The 17,266-nt window shown below is 48.9% G+C and overlaps 1 protein-coding gene across 6 annotated transcripts; it reads right to left on the bottom strand.

The window, feature by feature from the left end:
- Positions 1-782: 782 nt before the first annotated feature.
- Positions 783-12,971, bottom strand: LOC119110338 (regulation of nuclear pre-mRNA domain-containing protein 1B). 6 transcript variants are annotated; one of them, XM_037234116.1, is made up of 9 exons: positions 12,887-12,971; positions 10,353-10,408; positions 9,096-9,251; positions 8,440-8,679; positions 7,722-7,939; positions 6,682-6,783; positions 3,230-3,329; positions 2,619-2,794; positions 783-2,124 (listed from the first exon to the last, which is right to left on the bottom strand). In XM_037234116.1, exons 3-9 carry the CDS (start codon positions 9,244-9,246, stop codon positions 1,981-1,983), a joined length of 1,131 nt encoding a protein of 376 aa, XP_037090011.1. In that variant the 5' UTR covers positions 9,247-9,251; positions 10,353-10,408; positions 12,887-12,971; the 3' UTR covers positions 783-1,980. The 6 variants fall into 6 exon arrangements, with proteins under 6 accessions (XP_037090011.1, XP_037090006.1, XP_037090008.1 ...); XM_037234111.1 differs by having other exon boundaries at positions 9,096-9,313; positions 12,928-12,946; XM_037234113.1 differs by having other exon boundaries at positions 9,096-9,313; positions 12,889-12,907.
- Between the last annotated feature and the right edge of the window lie 4,295 nt (positions 12,972-17,266).

Here is a 17,266-nt window from a genome sequence, read left to right as displayed (position 1 = left end):
ACCGTCCCTCCTAGGGCTTCCTGCTCAGCATCCCGATCCGGACCAAAACAATCCCCATTTTAGGGTGATGACGGGAGCGTATGTCCGGCTCGTCTCTAAACCAGGCCGACTCAGTCAGTGACCAGCTGGCTGGCCGGCTCGAAAGCCACAGCTTACGCTGCGATGAGCCGACGGGCCCGGTCGGCGCTGAGAGGGCCACTTCTCGCGTCCCGAGCCATCAGCCCTCCCCAACGAATCGCAGCCCGCTGCCTTCCCCTGAACCCCGGCAACTCTGCTCCATACTGAGCGCCGTGCCGGCCGCCGGCTGCGGCACCGCATGTCCCTCTGTTCCACGGTAGCGCAGCGGACACCAATGGTGTGGCGCGCCCGTCCCTGTACCCCTGGTGAGGTGAGACGCTAATACACGATGCACGATCAGCGAGCCGCTCAGTCGACGTTTTCCGCCCGTGGGCGGTGTGGCTGCGGCCGTTCGGGCGTTCCAACAGCTTGGTGTGCGTGGCGACTCTCGACTACACGGACGCGTCGTGGGCGCAGGGACGATAAGAAGGCTAACAAGCGGGGGCGCCCTCGTGAGCGATACCGATTACAATTCTGCTCAAGGCCAATCTTCTGACGGACGAACATGCGCCGGCGGAGCTGCCCCACTTGTCCGTTAGGACTCGCTGAAATGACGCGCGACACCCGAGCGAGTCAGTCGGCGCGTGATGGGCTTTGCAGCTGGAGTCGAGTGATGACAGATGACGGCGCGACGCCGCGCCATTCTGCATTGGATGCACGACGGCCACCATCCTTCCAGCTGTATTCAGTCCGGTACCAAACGCTGATGGCCCTAGACTAGGTTAACACAAAGTCACGCTGTAGCAGTACAAAACGTCTAATTCCACCGTTCCACGGCACGACAGATCCGGAATATCTCGAAAGCATCCGTCAAGATCAGGACAAGGAGTGACGAAGCGGGTAACATTTCAGTGCGTGCGGTACACAGGCTTGCATAAACTCCCAGGTCCTCCAACGGCCTCACACCATGCCTTCCAAAGACAGACACGTCCGTGTCAGATACCATTCTGGCTGAACGCCGAGGGGCAGCGGGCCTCCACGCCTGGCGATACGAATCTGCCTACTCACTCCCCCTCTGGGCATAACGGCATGTCAGTAGCTCCGGCGCTCCTTGCCATCGCTCACAGCCCGTCAGACGCGAGCGCTCGCGGTGGTCGCCCCTGGCCCATCCTCGTCACCGAGGTGCGTGGACTAAAGCCCCTTCGTCACCCGCGAGCGCATGCCACGCGACCTGGTCTCAGGTCATCCGACAGGCACATGTATGCACTCAGCTGCCACCGCGACACGCCGATCGCGACGACAGAACAGTGTCTGGCAGGGTAATTACCGACAGCGTCTGCCGCCATGGCCGGCCACCACTCCGCGTCAACCCGGTCAGCGGAATCACGCCGACGCCATCACACCAACGCCAGGGCGTCTCAGTTCTAGATGGCGCAACGACACAATACTGACCTCAGAGATGGGGAGGGGCGGGGCGAATGGGCAATGAAATTACACAGGCTAGAGTACGTTCGCTTACGCTACTCCGAACTGCAACAGCCAACAAACACTCGCACCATCCAGAGATGTGTGTCGATCCGCTTGTGATGTCATCGTGGTGTGCGCTGCGAAGCGTTTCCCAACGCACGACGGGACGAAGAGCGTCGGTACAGTGGGCACGATATGCTCCACGCGGCGGCGTCCCGAGGCCGCCAAGCCGACGTGTAAACTCGCTGGCGTCCTCACCGTTCGGGACGAGACGGGATGCGCGTTCACCTCGCTGTTCGGTGGACGCCTGACCATCTCCGGAGTTCGTACAGCACGAGATCTTACAATAGTCAAACAAGCAGCAGCCAACATAGCACTGACACCAGTGGCGGTGCCACCTGCCCTGTTAGCACCCCTGGGGCGACGCCAGCGCTGCGGCAGCCGTGGCGCTCACTACTAACTGAATAAATCGCCGGCAGATGGCAGAGGCGCGAAGGCGCCTGTGACGTTGGGCAGTTTACTGATGTCGGGCAGGTTCTGGATGTGCGACTTGAGCTCCTCCCGCACCAGATAAACCTTCTCTAGTTTGTGCCGGTACTCCTGTGAGGGGGAAGACAGTGGTCTAGAGCAATTAAGTGGACGGGGGCGTCCGTGAGCACTGGCGTTACTTAAGTCGGCTGGCGTTACGATCATGATTTGAAGCATGATTTCACGCATTGTCCTTCACGCCACATAGGATTACAAAATTCGCCTGCCCCTACACACGTTGATGCCACCAGACATCGCACAGAAACAACTACCGGAGGAGTTCGTTTTCCAGGAGTCTCATCGCCAATACGCACATATTACGTGCATACAGGAAAAGTGAGCACCATACTGGCCTTCAGACCTCCCTTTATCGTACTGAGCCACACTCGGCCATCTGCCATTCAGATTGCTTTAAAAATCGATGAACATAAAAACGAAGACACGAAGATACATCCTGGCAGTGGCTGCCCACGTAACGCCTTTACCACACCACCTAGCACAATAATGAAGAGTGACAGAGCGGATCCATTCCACTGTGGCGAACCTCGGCGCCTGCGGCACCTCACCTCCAGCGTGTGCTCGGCCTGGGCGAGCAGGTCCTTCTGGCTCTGCGTGAAGTCCTGCAAGAGTCGCGAGACGCGCTTGCGCTCGTCCATCTCGCTGGCCAGCCGGCTGTTGTAGTCGGTGAGGAGGTCGAGCGCCTCCGACACCTGGGTCAGCAGCCGGTGACCGGAGCCGCGGTCTGCCGGGCCACCACAGGCGGGCGTCTGAGCCGGACGCTGGCCCGCCGCGCGCGCGGGGCACGCGCCGCGTGGGGTGAGGACCCAGCAGGGCATCGACGGCGATGGGCTTTGGCAGGTGTTTACCAGGATCGCACTTGACAGAGAATTGCCGGACATGCAACGTTGGATGGTAGGACCATCACCAAACACCCTGTGCGGGAACCCAGATAGGGAAGAGACACTCAATACAATCCCTTCTCCGATTGAGGCATACGCACCTACCCATATACCACGGCATTCTTACCCCCTCCTCCCCAGGCCGAGCACACCACCAACGGACAGCGCCTCAAAGTTCAGCCACTCCCATGCAAAAAAACCTGAAGCCTGCCCACATTCCACCGTTTCGGCAGTAATGTCGCAGGTGTTCGTCGCCTGGAGGCAGATCACAGACGTACCTTGTAGCCGGGCAAGCATGGCCGTGTCGGACACCTCCGGTGGCAGGCCGGATATTTTCTCCCGTGTGGCTGCGTCCGCTGACGCAGAGTTCTCCAGGTCCTGGCCGACATGCGCGAAGGCAGAGGTCAGGTGGCGAGCCAGCGTCACGTGTGCACACGAACGACATGTAAAACTAGCGTACTTTTATACGAATTGGACCTCTGGACAGCAAGGGTTGACGAAGCGGGATACACTTGATGTGAATATCAGATGCTTGTGATAATGCCCTTTTCTGACCCCGATTATTTCCTTGAAATGTTAACTTACGTAAACGCATGGTTTGGACAGCACACACGCATCGACTTTAAGGGGGGTCCACACTTGCATGAGGATTTGAACTGAGATAGGCATCTTGAAGATCATTCAGTGCAGTTCTCAGCTCTGTGGTGCTGGTGTGCACAATTTCCAGATATAACAACCGTCAATTGGCTCTCAATCAATGCCGTGCACGGCAAGTTGACGCAATCAAACAATGACGTTTTGAGGAGCATGTTGACTAAATGAGACTCATTACGCTGTCTAGAGGCCTTACGCTGTTGCCCGGGCCCCATATTTGCACTTGTCGGGGCATTCTGATCGCTTAGAAGCCTTTCACGTTGCTCTTGATCTCTGCATTTTGTTGAAGGGCCCTACGCTGATGTTGGGACGCTATCTGCTTACATTCCTGGGCACTCTTGATCGATCAGGATACTCTTCCTATTCAACCGAAATGCTCTGTGCGTTTTTTTCCGGGGCCCCATATGCCATCGTACATTAAGTTCCTCAGGGGTCCTTCACATTAGTACCGGATTCTTTCCCCTTACTCGGAGAGCCTCGTACTGGAGAGCCTCGTACTGCGGTTCATGTAACGTAAGGTATCGAGCCGAACGGTGCTCCGCAACCGTCTACTTTGATCTAGAGCTCTCTTCCTTTAATCCTATTTGCGGAGGAATCCTCACTCCCATCGCGGCATTTTCTGTTAACCTGCCCGAGCACTCTTGGTCGCACGGGGTCATTAATTCATTACAATGGTCTTCAGTAATTTCCTTCGTCCGAAAGGCCCTGCGCTCTGGCCGGGGCCCTACACGTCAGTCTGACGGGGTACTAGCGGTCGTACAGGGGCCCATCACGTTGGTCCTGCGTTCTTCTCGCTCGCTCTGAGGTCCCTATACTTGCTGACGGGAGCCTCTTTGTTGACCCCCCACGGTAGCCATGATCGCTCAGGTTCCGTCCCCACTGGCCTTGGTGCCTTAGTCATAGAGCAGTAGCCGGATATGCGCTGGTGAATTTGTACGTGCAATTGTCGAACGTATTTACGTGCCACAGACGTAGTGGCATTTCCCTCGGCTATTCAACATGTGGAACTTCCTTAATGTGCGCTACGAATGTGCAATGCTAGCCGGTGTGTGTCAGGCTCTTAATACATTTTGACGGCCCGATATTTTGTAATCATCAAAGGAAGGGAAACACTACAATAGCCATCAGCCATCAGCTGATCACATCCACCAGCCGGCTGGCCGTAAATAAGGTAGGAACCGAGTTCATGCTTGATTTTGATGGCATTTAGCACCCAACTTGAGTGTATTTTGCCCGTTTCTGCGGAATACTTGGCCTTAAAATGACAAGATTTACTATGACCTGGAGAGAATAAATAAGTTTCACATGTGTGCGAAAGTAGCACGCCTAGCTTTCTAGCATATTTCTTTCTCATACATTTTTAGCATATTTATTTGCATATATATATATATATATATATATATATATATATATATATATATATATATCGGAAGAGCTTGGCATAGGTGTATCTAATAAGCTTTTTCTGCACTTAATCAAGTTTTCTTATCACGGCTTTTTTCTTATTACGGCTTTCTGTTAATCATTCTGGCTAAAAAGTAACTGGTCGATATTTGACGTCTGTTGGTTGGCCTGACGTTTTGGAATTACATATTCCATGTTCAAAGGTACACACATGCAACATACAGGCCACGAGTATATGACTACATGGTACAGTTAGGTATAACCAGCTAGGTATAACTTCGATCGTCAAATTGTACAGAGCACGGTTACTGGATGTACTGGATCTACTTAGATTCACTGTGTGCAGCGAACTGCAGCGCATCAAACAAGTTCCTGTAAATAATGGTTACTTCAACATCGCCATCGACCATGAGATCAGTGGCTTTATGTCACGATGGATAAAAACGAACGCCATCACATATCAGCCAAATTCAATCTGCACTATGAGACTATGAGAGAATCACTATGAGAATCAAATGTCTGATAGCTATAAGACCGTCGAGGGCATCCTGAAGGAAATTAATAGATGACAATGTCAAGCCAGTCAGCGAAGATGACAAGGTAACGCTCGCCATCTACTGTAAAAAGAGAGGCCACCCAACTCACCACGAGAAATAACCTCACGGGCAAATCTAACCCCTTAAACGAACCAACGTCGTTAACCAGTTTTGTAGCGACATAGGAGATTGAGGACCCATAAAGCAGTCAAACTACGTTGGTGTCCATATCACCACGCTTTCACGGCGGTTGACAATGTACTTGGCTGACAGTGCTCCAAAAGAGCACATGAGAAAAGATCACGGCCGAATATCATCCGAGACGACCTTGCCAGAAACACCAGCATTATGACATAATCGTTCTGTTATGCTCTGGAGAGTGTCACGGTCAAAACATGGCCTGCGTAACTGAAATGATAAACCAACCCCTCAGTCACACTTCAACTTATTTAGGGACGATCGTTGCCATCAGTACAGATGGTATATCTCGCTATTCAGCGCGCGTATTGCCGCGTGAGTCCTTATGCCTCCCAAATGACAATCACCCGACTTACACTCTACATAATTTGACAAGCAAACTTATTCCTAATTCGTTATATCTAACCGTAACATGTAATCAAATATTTGTTGCTCGTGCGTTGTATCTGCGTACCTTTGAAATGGAATCTGTTATTCCGAAATGCTAGGCCAACTAATAGATGTCAAACATGGGCGGGTTACTTTTTAGTTTGAATGACGAACAGAAACGTAATAAGAAAACTAGAACGAGTGCAGAAAAAGCCTATTAAATGTACCTACACCAAAGTTTTAAACAACACTTGTTGTTCATTGGAGTTTTCGGGCGCGTCGACTGCAGTGGTCCTTTTGCGCCCAAAACAACACTTGTGTAGGAGATGATTTACTGCCTATAGATATTAACATACATATATATATATATATATATATATATATATATATATACATATACATCATATCCTTTCAACCATAAAATTAAATGGTGGGCGGGAAGTCAAAACTCTACGGGGCACCACAATGTTGCGTACCCCCACCCCCCCCCCCCCCCCCAATTGACGAAATCCTGGATCCATCCCTGCTGAAGACACAGACCTGCGAGAGTTCAGTCAATTCATACCCACCTGCAGGGCCTTGATGAGCTCGGCTGGCTCGGGTGGGTCGCGCGCCGGCGAGTGTGACGACAGCATCACATGCACTTCCTTGTGTCCCTCCACCTCCACCTCCTGGTGAGAAGGAATGGCTGTCCATACATTCCATCACGCATGGCGGTGAGAGGGGTTGATGAAGTGCAACCGAAACGAAGCCACGAAACGGGAAAGGTGGAACGCGTAACGTCACGCTTAGATGTGCATGAAAACCATGCTTAGTCTCAGTTAACATGTCTAAAAACCGTCAAAGCGGATTCCGTTGGTTTCCTCTCATAAAAAGCAGGATGCTCGTCTTTTCATCGACAGCAAACCCCTCTGAGACTGAGCATCCTCATCAATATTATGCTGTACACTGTTGACTGCAGTCTTAAACTCGAATGAAGTACAATAATCCGGAAAATCCATCAGAACTTGTGCAAACTTGAGGCTTTCTTTTCGAGACTGCAGCCCGGAGTGTATGGTGTGACACACGTGCTTGTTTTACGCCTCTCGTTCAATAAGGGCCGAGCAAACGTTATATTTCGGGGACGTTATGTTTACCGCAGCGTAACTAGGGGGAGGGGGAGAAGGCGCCAAACATAACCAGTACGTAGTCAAGGGTAGGTTGAAGAGTACCCAAAAAGGTGCAACGTAATCAAAGGCCGGCCCTGAACGCACCCATTTAAGTCTTAGTAACCCGAGCATGGTGCATGTTAAATATGCCTGCGTGAAGTCCATTTTCCAGTGAATTTATGAAATTTGGAAGCCATCAACAGAAGCACCCGAGAGGCCCTTGGTCATATCACCGCTGCAAAGCTAATCATCTCTCTTTTGAAAACATTCGGCATTATAACAGCAAACCCCACAGGACAGGTCCATTAAGAAAACAATTGTTTTAAAAGGGCAGGTCCAAAAAATGTGTCGAAAACCCAGGATGAGTAAGGCCCCTCTACCCCGCCCTCCGCGCCGCGTTCACAAATGCTGCGCACCATAACGCCGCTCCTCGCGCCACTGCGGCCTGGCCCGACACGCACCTTGACCTCGGGCTTTCTGCGCTCCTCAGAAGACTTCCTGCGCTCCTCGGACGGCTTTCTGCGCTCCTCGTGTTTTCTGCGCTGCTCAGGCTTGGCGCGCTCGTCGGCGGGGCGGCGCTGCTCGGGTACTGTGTCCTTGACCGGCCGCTTCCGCTTGGGCGGCGGTTCCTTGAACAGGCCGTCCGGGCTCATCGCAGGACTGGGCTTGCCACCGCTCTCTGAAGCAGCGGGACGCCTTGTTAACGACACGCAGTGAACATATCGCATCGTGCAGAAGTCGCCGGCGATAAGTAATAAATAAGTTGCTTTTAAGGTAGTGCCTATTCCTAAACACTATTTTACAAACTAGTTTTCAACTCATCGCCTTGCGGTTATTTTCAGGAAAGGATATTTACGGGAATGAATCGCAAAACTTCTTTATAAGCTCCCAAAACTAGGCAATTTACTGCTTCGTCGGGCTTAAGCAAGCCATTGGTGAGCTCGCTGGGGCGCAACTCGAGCCTGATGAGTACCACACAATCGCCTCCCGACAGCGCCCAGCCCTTTCGCTGACTCGTGTCGGCGTCAGCCACTCAGCTCCCACGTGAGCTTCACACGGTGCTCACCGGGCCCAATAGACACCCCGTCCCGGACCACCGGCAGTCCAGCCCACCGACAGGCCGGACGTCTGAGCGAGTCCCAGCCCATTTGCACGCCGGACCAGCCGCCGGCCACTCACCAAACGCCAAGCGGAATCCGGAGATCTGCAGAGCCGTGAAGACAGCACGCTCCTGCCAGACCTCCAGCAACCGCAGCACACCACGCTCCGTCTTCTCGTCCAGAGGGGTAGCGCCAAGGTGCCGGTATACGCCCGGCAATTCTGGCGCGAAGGCCTGGTTAAACTCGGCGCCTTTCTTCTTGCTGTTCTGGATCACGTCATTCGCCAGGTACATAAGTGTGAGCTTCTTCTTCACAGCCACTGTCGGGTGGAGGCGGCGAGTCAAACGATGCCTCATACTTTAAAGTCAGCAGCAAGCCTTGGTTATCAACCAACACAACGAAATGTCGTCTGGGCTTGTTACTCCTTAAGGTTATTGGGATGGGGAAGAACGTGCATGTAAAAGTCATGTAACAAATAGCCTTCAATACATTTTGCAAGCCCCTCATCAGATGCAGCATTTGCAACGCAAAAATTATATGGAGTTATGTGCAAAGTTGTCATATCAAGACAATGACAATCCAATGTAATCAAGACCAGAACATATGCTTAAAGATTGCAGCACACAAAGAACGCATCAGGCTCTTATAATCCCCAGGACGGTCAGAGGGCATCAGCAAAGACGACGGCATTAATCTAGGTTGAGAGAAAAACAAAATTGGATCCAAACTTCTCACCTCTAATGACCTCCTTCTTCCACACCTTGACCACCATGGTCGCATGTTTCCGATGGTGGATGAGCCAGAGTGAGAGGGTTTGGATGCTGGGAGATGTGTTGTTCAGGTCACTCAACTTCTTAACAAACACCTCAGTGGAAAATGCAGACATAGCAGCTGATGAAGGAAGATTGCAGGTATGTCACTCTGTCACCACAAACTGCTTCATTCCTATGCAGCTGTGGAGAGAGCACCATGTCATGAGAAGCACAATGCTTGCACCCTGGCACCATGTCAAGAAAATAAGTAAGGTAATGACCATGGGTAGAAGTCATAGCAGAATTAGCAGCTGTCATATGTTTACAAATAGGAGAAAGCCATAACACATGCCTGGGTGGCCAGCAGAATGCCTTTTGCTCAGCTGGGAGTGAGGGAGGGACAACTGTGACCACCCTAAGATAAAAATTGAAGAGTTAGAGACACCAAATTCACAGGATGGGTTGGTCTGCATGTGGCTTCACTTGTTTGAAAACTTGAGATTCATGGGTCACAACCTTTGAGTCAGCTAAGGCCAGACAAGATCAAACTCAAGATTGGTGCCCAAAAGTGCCACTAGACCTCCTTTTGCAACTGCCTTGAACCTATATCTCTGTTCTAAGCAAAAGATCACTGACATTACATTCTAAGTCAGTGACCTTGTTTGGCCTTTTAGGTGCTGTGGTGACTGATAACATACACAATTGTATGATTTTTTAAATTTTGATGAAGTGTTAAGAATTATGATAACCAGTATGTTCCAAAACTAAGGGCAATCAGGGTAATTTTAGCTCAGGGACCTACTCTGAACTTTAACAAACCCATAGAGTGTTTGTTGCTGTCCCTGTTATCAAGAAGTTCAAAATCAGCACTGGCAATTAATCTACAAGGTGAGTTCCCCAGTAAAAAGCAGGTTGGTGTTTTGACCTCAGTCTGACCTGCTTATCCCAGGTCAATGTAATTTGTTGCAATCCTAAATTCAATTATTTTATTGCTTATGATAATATACAGTAATAATAATAATGGTAGAATAATCATAAACCCAATGATCTGCTATTCAACTGCCTACAGCTATGCAAGTGCTGTTCAAACATTATTTTGCACAGTCCTTCACATCACGCTGACTTACCCCTCCTTCTACGCACATGAGCAGGTGACAGGGAAAAGCTATAATTGGACAGAAACAAAGCAACAATGCACTGTAAACAAACTATCTGATAATGCAATAAACACCACTCTTACCATGAACAGCCTTTGATCAGCCTTTTAATGAATCCAACAGAAGAAAGTGGAGAAATCTGTGGACAGGAAAGGAATGCAATGGGTTGTACACTCTGCTAAGACTGGTGAGATAAGGAAGTGAGACATGTTCTATCTGTATGCAGCCACTGTACATCATATCAGTGAGCTTAAAAAACAGGGGAAATAATTTACAACATTATTACAACCTTTCCACCCCACTGAAATCAGTGGAGACTGCGTGCCAAACTTATAGAATTCAAACTCATCCAGTAGGGCATGCAAGATGTAAATATAAACACATGCTACCAGCATCCGGACCCTCTGGCAGCTTGCCAACCACAATGTGTTGTTGCCTATCTAGTACCCTTGACCCCAAACCCAAACATCCCACCTGTCTGGCCCATCTCTCAGGCTAGAGGAGCTTACATGCTGTTTGGTGCTGCTCAAACAAACTTGATGCTGATAGGCCAATTTCGAGAAGGAAAAGGTGTACCTAGCAGTGGACCTCAAGCTGAATGTGCAATAGCATGAATAAATGTCAACTACCCTGCCAACCAAGTGACTAAATATTGAAACAATGCAAACTTGGGACACTCTGAGCTGCAGTGAGTTCTCACTGAGTTTTTGGCCAACTGATACCAAAATTTTGGACCCAAATTGACCACCGCAACATAAATATTGGTAAAGCATACATTTTTTGCAGCCATGCTGAACTACTGAACATTATGTACACTAGCCAACAAACCCTGGTTGATTTTGACAAAGTGTTGTTAGGATATAGGTCATGCACAACTTGCGATGTCCAGCAGCTCATCAAAATGTTGGAGTAAAAATTATGGCATTTCACTGTTGAGCATATCATATGTATTCTATGATATATACAATTTAAAAGATCATAAAAATGAACAAATATAATGTTAAATCCTGTCTTTGTTTACTGACCAAGGCACCATGACACATGACATTACTGACAGTTGAGCTCTCTGATAACACAAAACTAGTGCGGGGACCACACCAGTGACTCAAACAAGGGTGAAAGGTTTGTGAGACATTTGATTCCTATGCATGCCATCCCAGACAGCATGACATGCTGAGAATATCTGGCATGGCAGCAGCATTAGAGCCAAAATTTCAGCATATCTACAACACAGTAAATCTGACTGCTTAGGGTTTGGTGCCTGAGCATCACAAATTTCAGCATGTATAGACCCGATGTGTGAAGGAATTATTGTACTGTGAATGTTATTTCATGCAGAAATTCTAAAAAAATATAATTCTGAAATTCTGTCCAATTCAGCTTCACCAGAGAACAGTGCACACACGAGCATGTTTCAGCACAGCGATGTTACCAAGGCATTCAGCACAGTGAATGGATTATTTGCAGACTGAATGCCATCCATTGCAACCATGAGTAAAATGCCCAAAATCACTAAATTTGGAGGAAAGTGCTCCACTGTCTCCTGGTGGAAGAGCCAATGATTCTGTTTATATTGCCCCTCCCCCAATGAGAAAATAATATATGTGCAGCAATCTACACACCAGTCCTTTGTTTGTTATGTGAGAACAAATGGAACAAAAAAGAGAATGAACTAATTGTGGCATTTATATATGCCACAAACCCCTCAAAGCCCCTCAGAAAATAAACCTTTTGGTCTGATGAGGTTGAAGTTAAGCGACCAGCTTTGAGGAACTTGGCGGATGTCAGAGAAACTACTGGAAAAATGTCAGAGAAGCTTTGAAGAGGATACAGCACAAGTCTGTTTTCATCCTTCCTCTAGAAAAGATGTGATTATGATAATATGATGCCTGATGAAGAAGTTTTAAGGAGTGCTAACTGCATCAAATATGCTGTCAATCACAAAATTTTAGAGGAAGTACCTGCAGTCAACACACAATTTTCAGCTGTGTACAGTAGCTTAAGCAAACCATTTTGGCATGCTGACAGCAAACAAATGTGAATGCTAAGTTCACTGAAAAAAATATTCAAACCAATAAATGCACATAATACCAATGTCATCTTCAAAGTACAGATTTCAAATATCATCTGCCTGGACCAACAAATATACCTATTCTTTACTTTTAAGAAATGACAAATACAGATAGAAATATACTCCACCACTTGTCTACAACCTCCTTAAAAAATTCACAGTAGAGTTAGGGAGGTCCAGGGCAAGCTTTGAGAAGCCTGGAGGAGCAGAGGATGGTCAGATTAGTTTGGAGAGTTTTGAGGACGTTAGAAGAGGAGACAGGAGCAGGCTCATGATCAGAAGAGAGGCAGGAACAGACCTAGTGACACACATACTCGTTTGTTTTTATTTCTCCAAAATCAGGTAAAATATTTGAGCAAAATAAATATAAGCATGGCTATTGGGGCTTTAGCCTCACACCGCCTCGGGCTTAAGGAACCTTAGTCTGATACGAAGGATTTAAGTAGATCCATCAGCGGTAACATATGAACCTCTCTTCGGGGCACAAATGGGTACCAACGAAATGGATACAGTGGATGGTACCAGTATCTCACACACAACACTCACACACAAAATAGTAGTCAAATCCAAGTGCGATGGTCAGTCACCAGAAGCATCGGAAGTAACGCCGCGCGGTAATCAAGGAACTTTGATATGTGTAGTGACGCTCTAGCCGCGGAAATAAATCTGGCTGTTCGGAGCAAAGGAAACTTTTACCGTGATAACTATAATTTTCCACAGGACGCAGGCGCTCATGAAATGAGTAGTACGCAAAGGAAACACGAAGTTGTCGCATAAATTTTGGAGAACTAATTATCTTTTACCAAAATCCAACCCGATCTAGTGTGCTTAATATTCAAAAGGTCGCTTTCACATAAATGATGACCTCCACATCGTTTGGGCGCTGTATATCGACCAGCGGTGGATCCAGGATATCGTCAAAAAGGGTGGCCATGAAACACTGTTGGGCCCCCTTAGGTTTGGGATCCCTCTAAAAAAATCCTAAGGTATACGTAACGTAACGTATATATATATATATATATATATATATATATATATATATATATATATATATATATATATATATACATGTAAGACGGGAACTCAACTTACTGTGCGCGGCCCTGTAAAACCAGGCGTACTACGTATGCACTTACATGGAACTCACTCATTTTCTACAGGTCTCGTTAAATCCTGTGATTTTGAAACTAACTTTTCCACAAAACAAACAAAACAAACTCAAGGTGGCTGCTAAATCCTATCAAAACCAAAAATGAACTATATTTCTAGCTTATTTGCGACTAGCCGGCTGGGCGATGTAATCAGCTGATGGCTGATGACTAACGTAGAATTTTTCCTTTGTTACAAGGGAGTGCAGAATATCCTTACATTCAAAATATGTTCAGAACGTGATGCACAAGTATAATAAGTCACACGCTCAATAGCCAAGGGAAATGACACGTACGACGTCGGCGGCATGTAAAATTGTCTTCGACTGTTTCGCGTAAAAGTTAATTGGCGTATATCCGACTGCTGTTTTAAGGCTGAGGTACAAATGCCAATAGGGGCGACGGCTGAGTGATCATGGGTGGCGCAGGAGGCAAACAAACAGGTTCCCGTCAACAGGTGTAGGGTCCTCAGAGCAAGTAAAAAACTAAAGCCAACGTGGTGTGCCCCTGAGCGACAGGTAGTGCCCAGACAGGCTGACATTTAAGGCCCTGGCCAGAGCACAGGACCCTCTGAACAAACGAGAATTATCCAATGCCATGAATAAATACCCTTGTGTGATCAAGAGTGCTTGGGCAGATTCACAGTAAAAGCATTGACAGGAGTGAAGAGTCCTCCGAAAATGAGGCCATAGGGAAAGACCCTAAATCAAAGTGAAGAGCCCCTGAACATCGAGTGTCTCGGTGCCTTACCATATGTGAGCTACAGCAACAACACAAGGCCCCCGCGCAGGTGAAAAACCCGATACTAATATGATGGGCCTCTGAGCAACTGAGCGTATCCTGGCATATGAGGCCCCGGAAAAAGCGTACAGAGCCTTTCGGGAGAGTGGGAAAAATCTGTGGAGGAACACCTGATCGATCAAGAGTGATCAGGCATGGAAGCAGGCGGCGTCCCAACAGCAGCATTGGGCCCTACGGGAATGAACACAAATAGATCAACGGCAACGTGGAAAGCTCCTTAGCGAACAGACTGACCCCGGCAAGTGGACAAATAGGGTCCGGGCAACAGTATGTCTCTGGACACTCAAGACCCAGTATAAATGGCTCCCGAACGATAAATGCACCCAGCAACTTATCAGGAGGAGCCTGACAAGAGCGTGAGGCCCTCATTCAAGTGATAAGCACCCGAAACCCAGTGCGGAGAATCCCCGAAAGATGAAGTGTACCCGAGCAGATCATGTATCAGACGGCCCCCGACAGGAGCGCAGGACCCTAAATTCAAAGGAAGTGAACAGATGGGGCCCCCAACAAAAGCGTAAGGCCATTCATTCAAATAGGAGGTCCCCAAGACACAATGTGGAGGGCCCCCAAACAATCTAGTGTGCCCGAGTAGGTTAACAGATGGGGCCGCCGATAAAAGCGTAGAGTCTTCCGTTCGAATATGAAATACCCACCACACGATGTAGAGAGCTCCCGAATGATCGAGGACGCTAGAGCATGCTAACAGATAGCCCCCCCCCCCCCCCCCGTCAAGAGCACAGGACCATCCATTCAAATAGAAAGTACCCAAGGCCCGACATAGAGGTCACCCAACAGTCGAATGTGCCGGAGCAGCTTATCACAAGGGGCTACAGCAAGATTGTATGGCCCTACACTCAAATAAGAAGTACCGAAAACCCGAGGACCTCCGAAAGATGGAGCGTTCCCTAGCAGACTTTCAGACGGCCCGATAGGAGCGTAGGGCCCTAAATTCCAACACCAAGACTCATTGTGCAGGGCCGCCGAACAATTCAGTGTGGCCGAACAGCGAGGCGAAGAGAGGGGGCCCCGACAAGTGCGTAGGCCCCCCGTTCAAATAGGACGCACCCACAACCCGATGTAGAGGGGCCCCGAACGATCGAATGTGCCGGAGCAGGGTATCAGATAGGTCCCCTGTCAAGAGCGTAGGGCCCGCAATCCAAATAAAACGTGTCCAGGACCTAGTGTGGAGGGCCTCCAAAAGCTCGAGCGTATCCGAGCAGGTTATCAGATGACTCTGACAAGGGCGTAGGGCCCTACATTAAAACACCCAAGGTGCATGGCCCCTAAACAATTCAGTGTGCCGGAGCATATTAATAGATGGGGCCCCGACAAGTGTGCGGGACCCTCCATTCAAATGAAGGGAAGAAGAGAAAGTAAAGTTAAAAACTTTCCCGTCAGCCCTCGCATCGAAGCGCAACGTCAGCAAGCATGACGTCACACATTCCAGCTGACAATCGTGCTGACGACAGATTGAATGGGGCCCCGCTTCAGTCAGAGGATTTTTATCTGGTGACGCTTTCTTTCCATGCTTTCAGGCTGACAAAAGATCCTGGCACCATCGTCAGCAGGCGTGTAATGTAAAAGTCCACGCGACTTCGTGGTCATGTGACGTAATGTAGGGCGAATACTGGGCCGTGATTGGTGCTGACGAACATGCCGACAACAGATCAAACGGCCCAGATCAAGCCCCCGCTTCTTTGTCGGGGTGATTTTCCAATCTGGTAGCGTTTTCTTTCTATGCAGACTGACCGACAGAAAATCCTGGGCCCCGTTCGATCCACCGTCAGCACAGTTGTCACCTGCAATGCGCTGACGCCATGCGTGCTGGAGGAGCGTTCCATGTGTGGGTTGACGGGAAAGTTTTTAAACTAAGCTTTCCCTTTTCCCTTACCTTTTAGCTACTTCAGACCACACACTAACTGTGGCTTACCGCCGACCATGACACACAACCTATAAAGTGGTGTTTGGCAATGCGGCTCAAGCTCCGCTTTTGCTATCATCTTTCTCATCCGCAAATTGAGTACTTCTTTCCATTCTCAATCCATTTCGATGTCTTCCCTTTTCATTTCTAAGTACTCACTAATAATGGTATTAATTTATTGGGGAACGCAACCACACACCACACCAATCACTGCCACTTACCTTTTCATGGCTATTGTTGGCATCTCAATTCCCGTCAATCTATTCTTTGTTGCATTTCCCCAAAATTAGAGAGAAGTGCCCCCACCCCCACCACCCACCAAACGCTCTCACAAGAAGCGTTCTCACAAACGCCAACACAAGAGTTACCATAAAAATCAAACTATCACTTCTTGTCAAAGTGATTTTTTAATCCGGTAGCGCGTTCTCTCCATGATGAGGGGGTGACAAAAAATCCTGGCATCATCGCCAGCCGGCGCGTGGCGTTACAGACCACGTGACTTTGTGGTCACGTGACGTGGCGTAGAGCGAAACTGGGCTGTGATAGGTGTTGACAAACGTGCTGACGACAGGTCGAACGTGGCTTTACCAACGTGGAAATTCAGTGCCCAACCATCAGCACCCGCGTTATTCGAGCGCGATGAGCACTTCATCTCCCACACCTTCCCTGCAGCCCAACTTCCAGCCCGCGACCGTTTTGGAACGACCCTACACCGAACGCGATCTTTCTGTTCAAACACAACTAGCAAAGCTTATCAGAAACCGAAGTGCATGCGCTCTTCGCATACTTCAAAGAGGAACATGACCAGCACACCTTTATATATACTGACGGCTCCCGACGCGATGGTCGCACAGGGGCCGCCTTCGTACATCATTTTCACCGTAAGTCCAAGCGCCTGTCAAAGCATGGCACTGCGTAATGTGTATGCGGCCTAAACTAACAGCAATCCTGGTAGCCCCTGCTACACATCAAGCGAGTTAACGTCCAAATGTGTATGGACTGACATTCTTCGCTACAAGCTCTCAGCACGCTTCATAAGGCATCCCATTCAATAAT

Source organism: Pollicipes pollicipes, unplaced genomic scaffold (assembly GCF_011947565.3).
Source record: "Pollicipes pollicipes isolate AB1234 unplaced genomic scaffold, Ppol_2.1 Scaffold_7231;HRSCAF=8579_pilon_pilon_pilon, whole genome shotgun sequence".
NCBI lineage: Eukaryota > Metazoa > Arthropoda > Thecostraca > Pollicipedomorpha > Pollicipedidae > Pollicipes > Pollicipes pollicipes.
The sequence above is the reverse complement of the archived record's forward strand: the minus strand, read 5'-3'. Positions and strand labels throughout refer to the sequence as shown.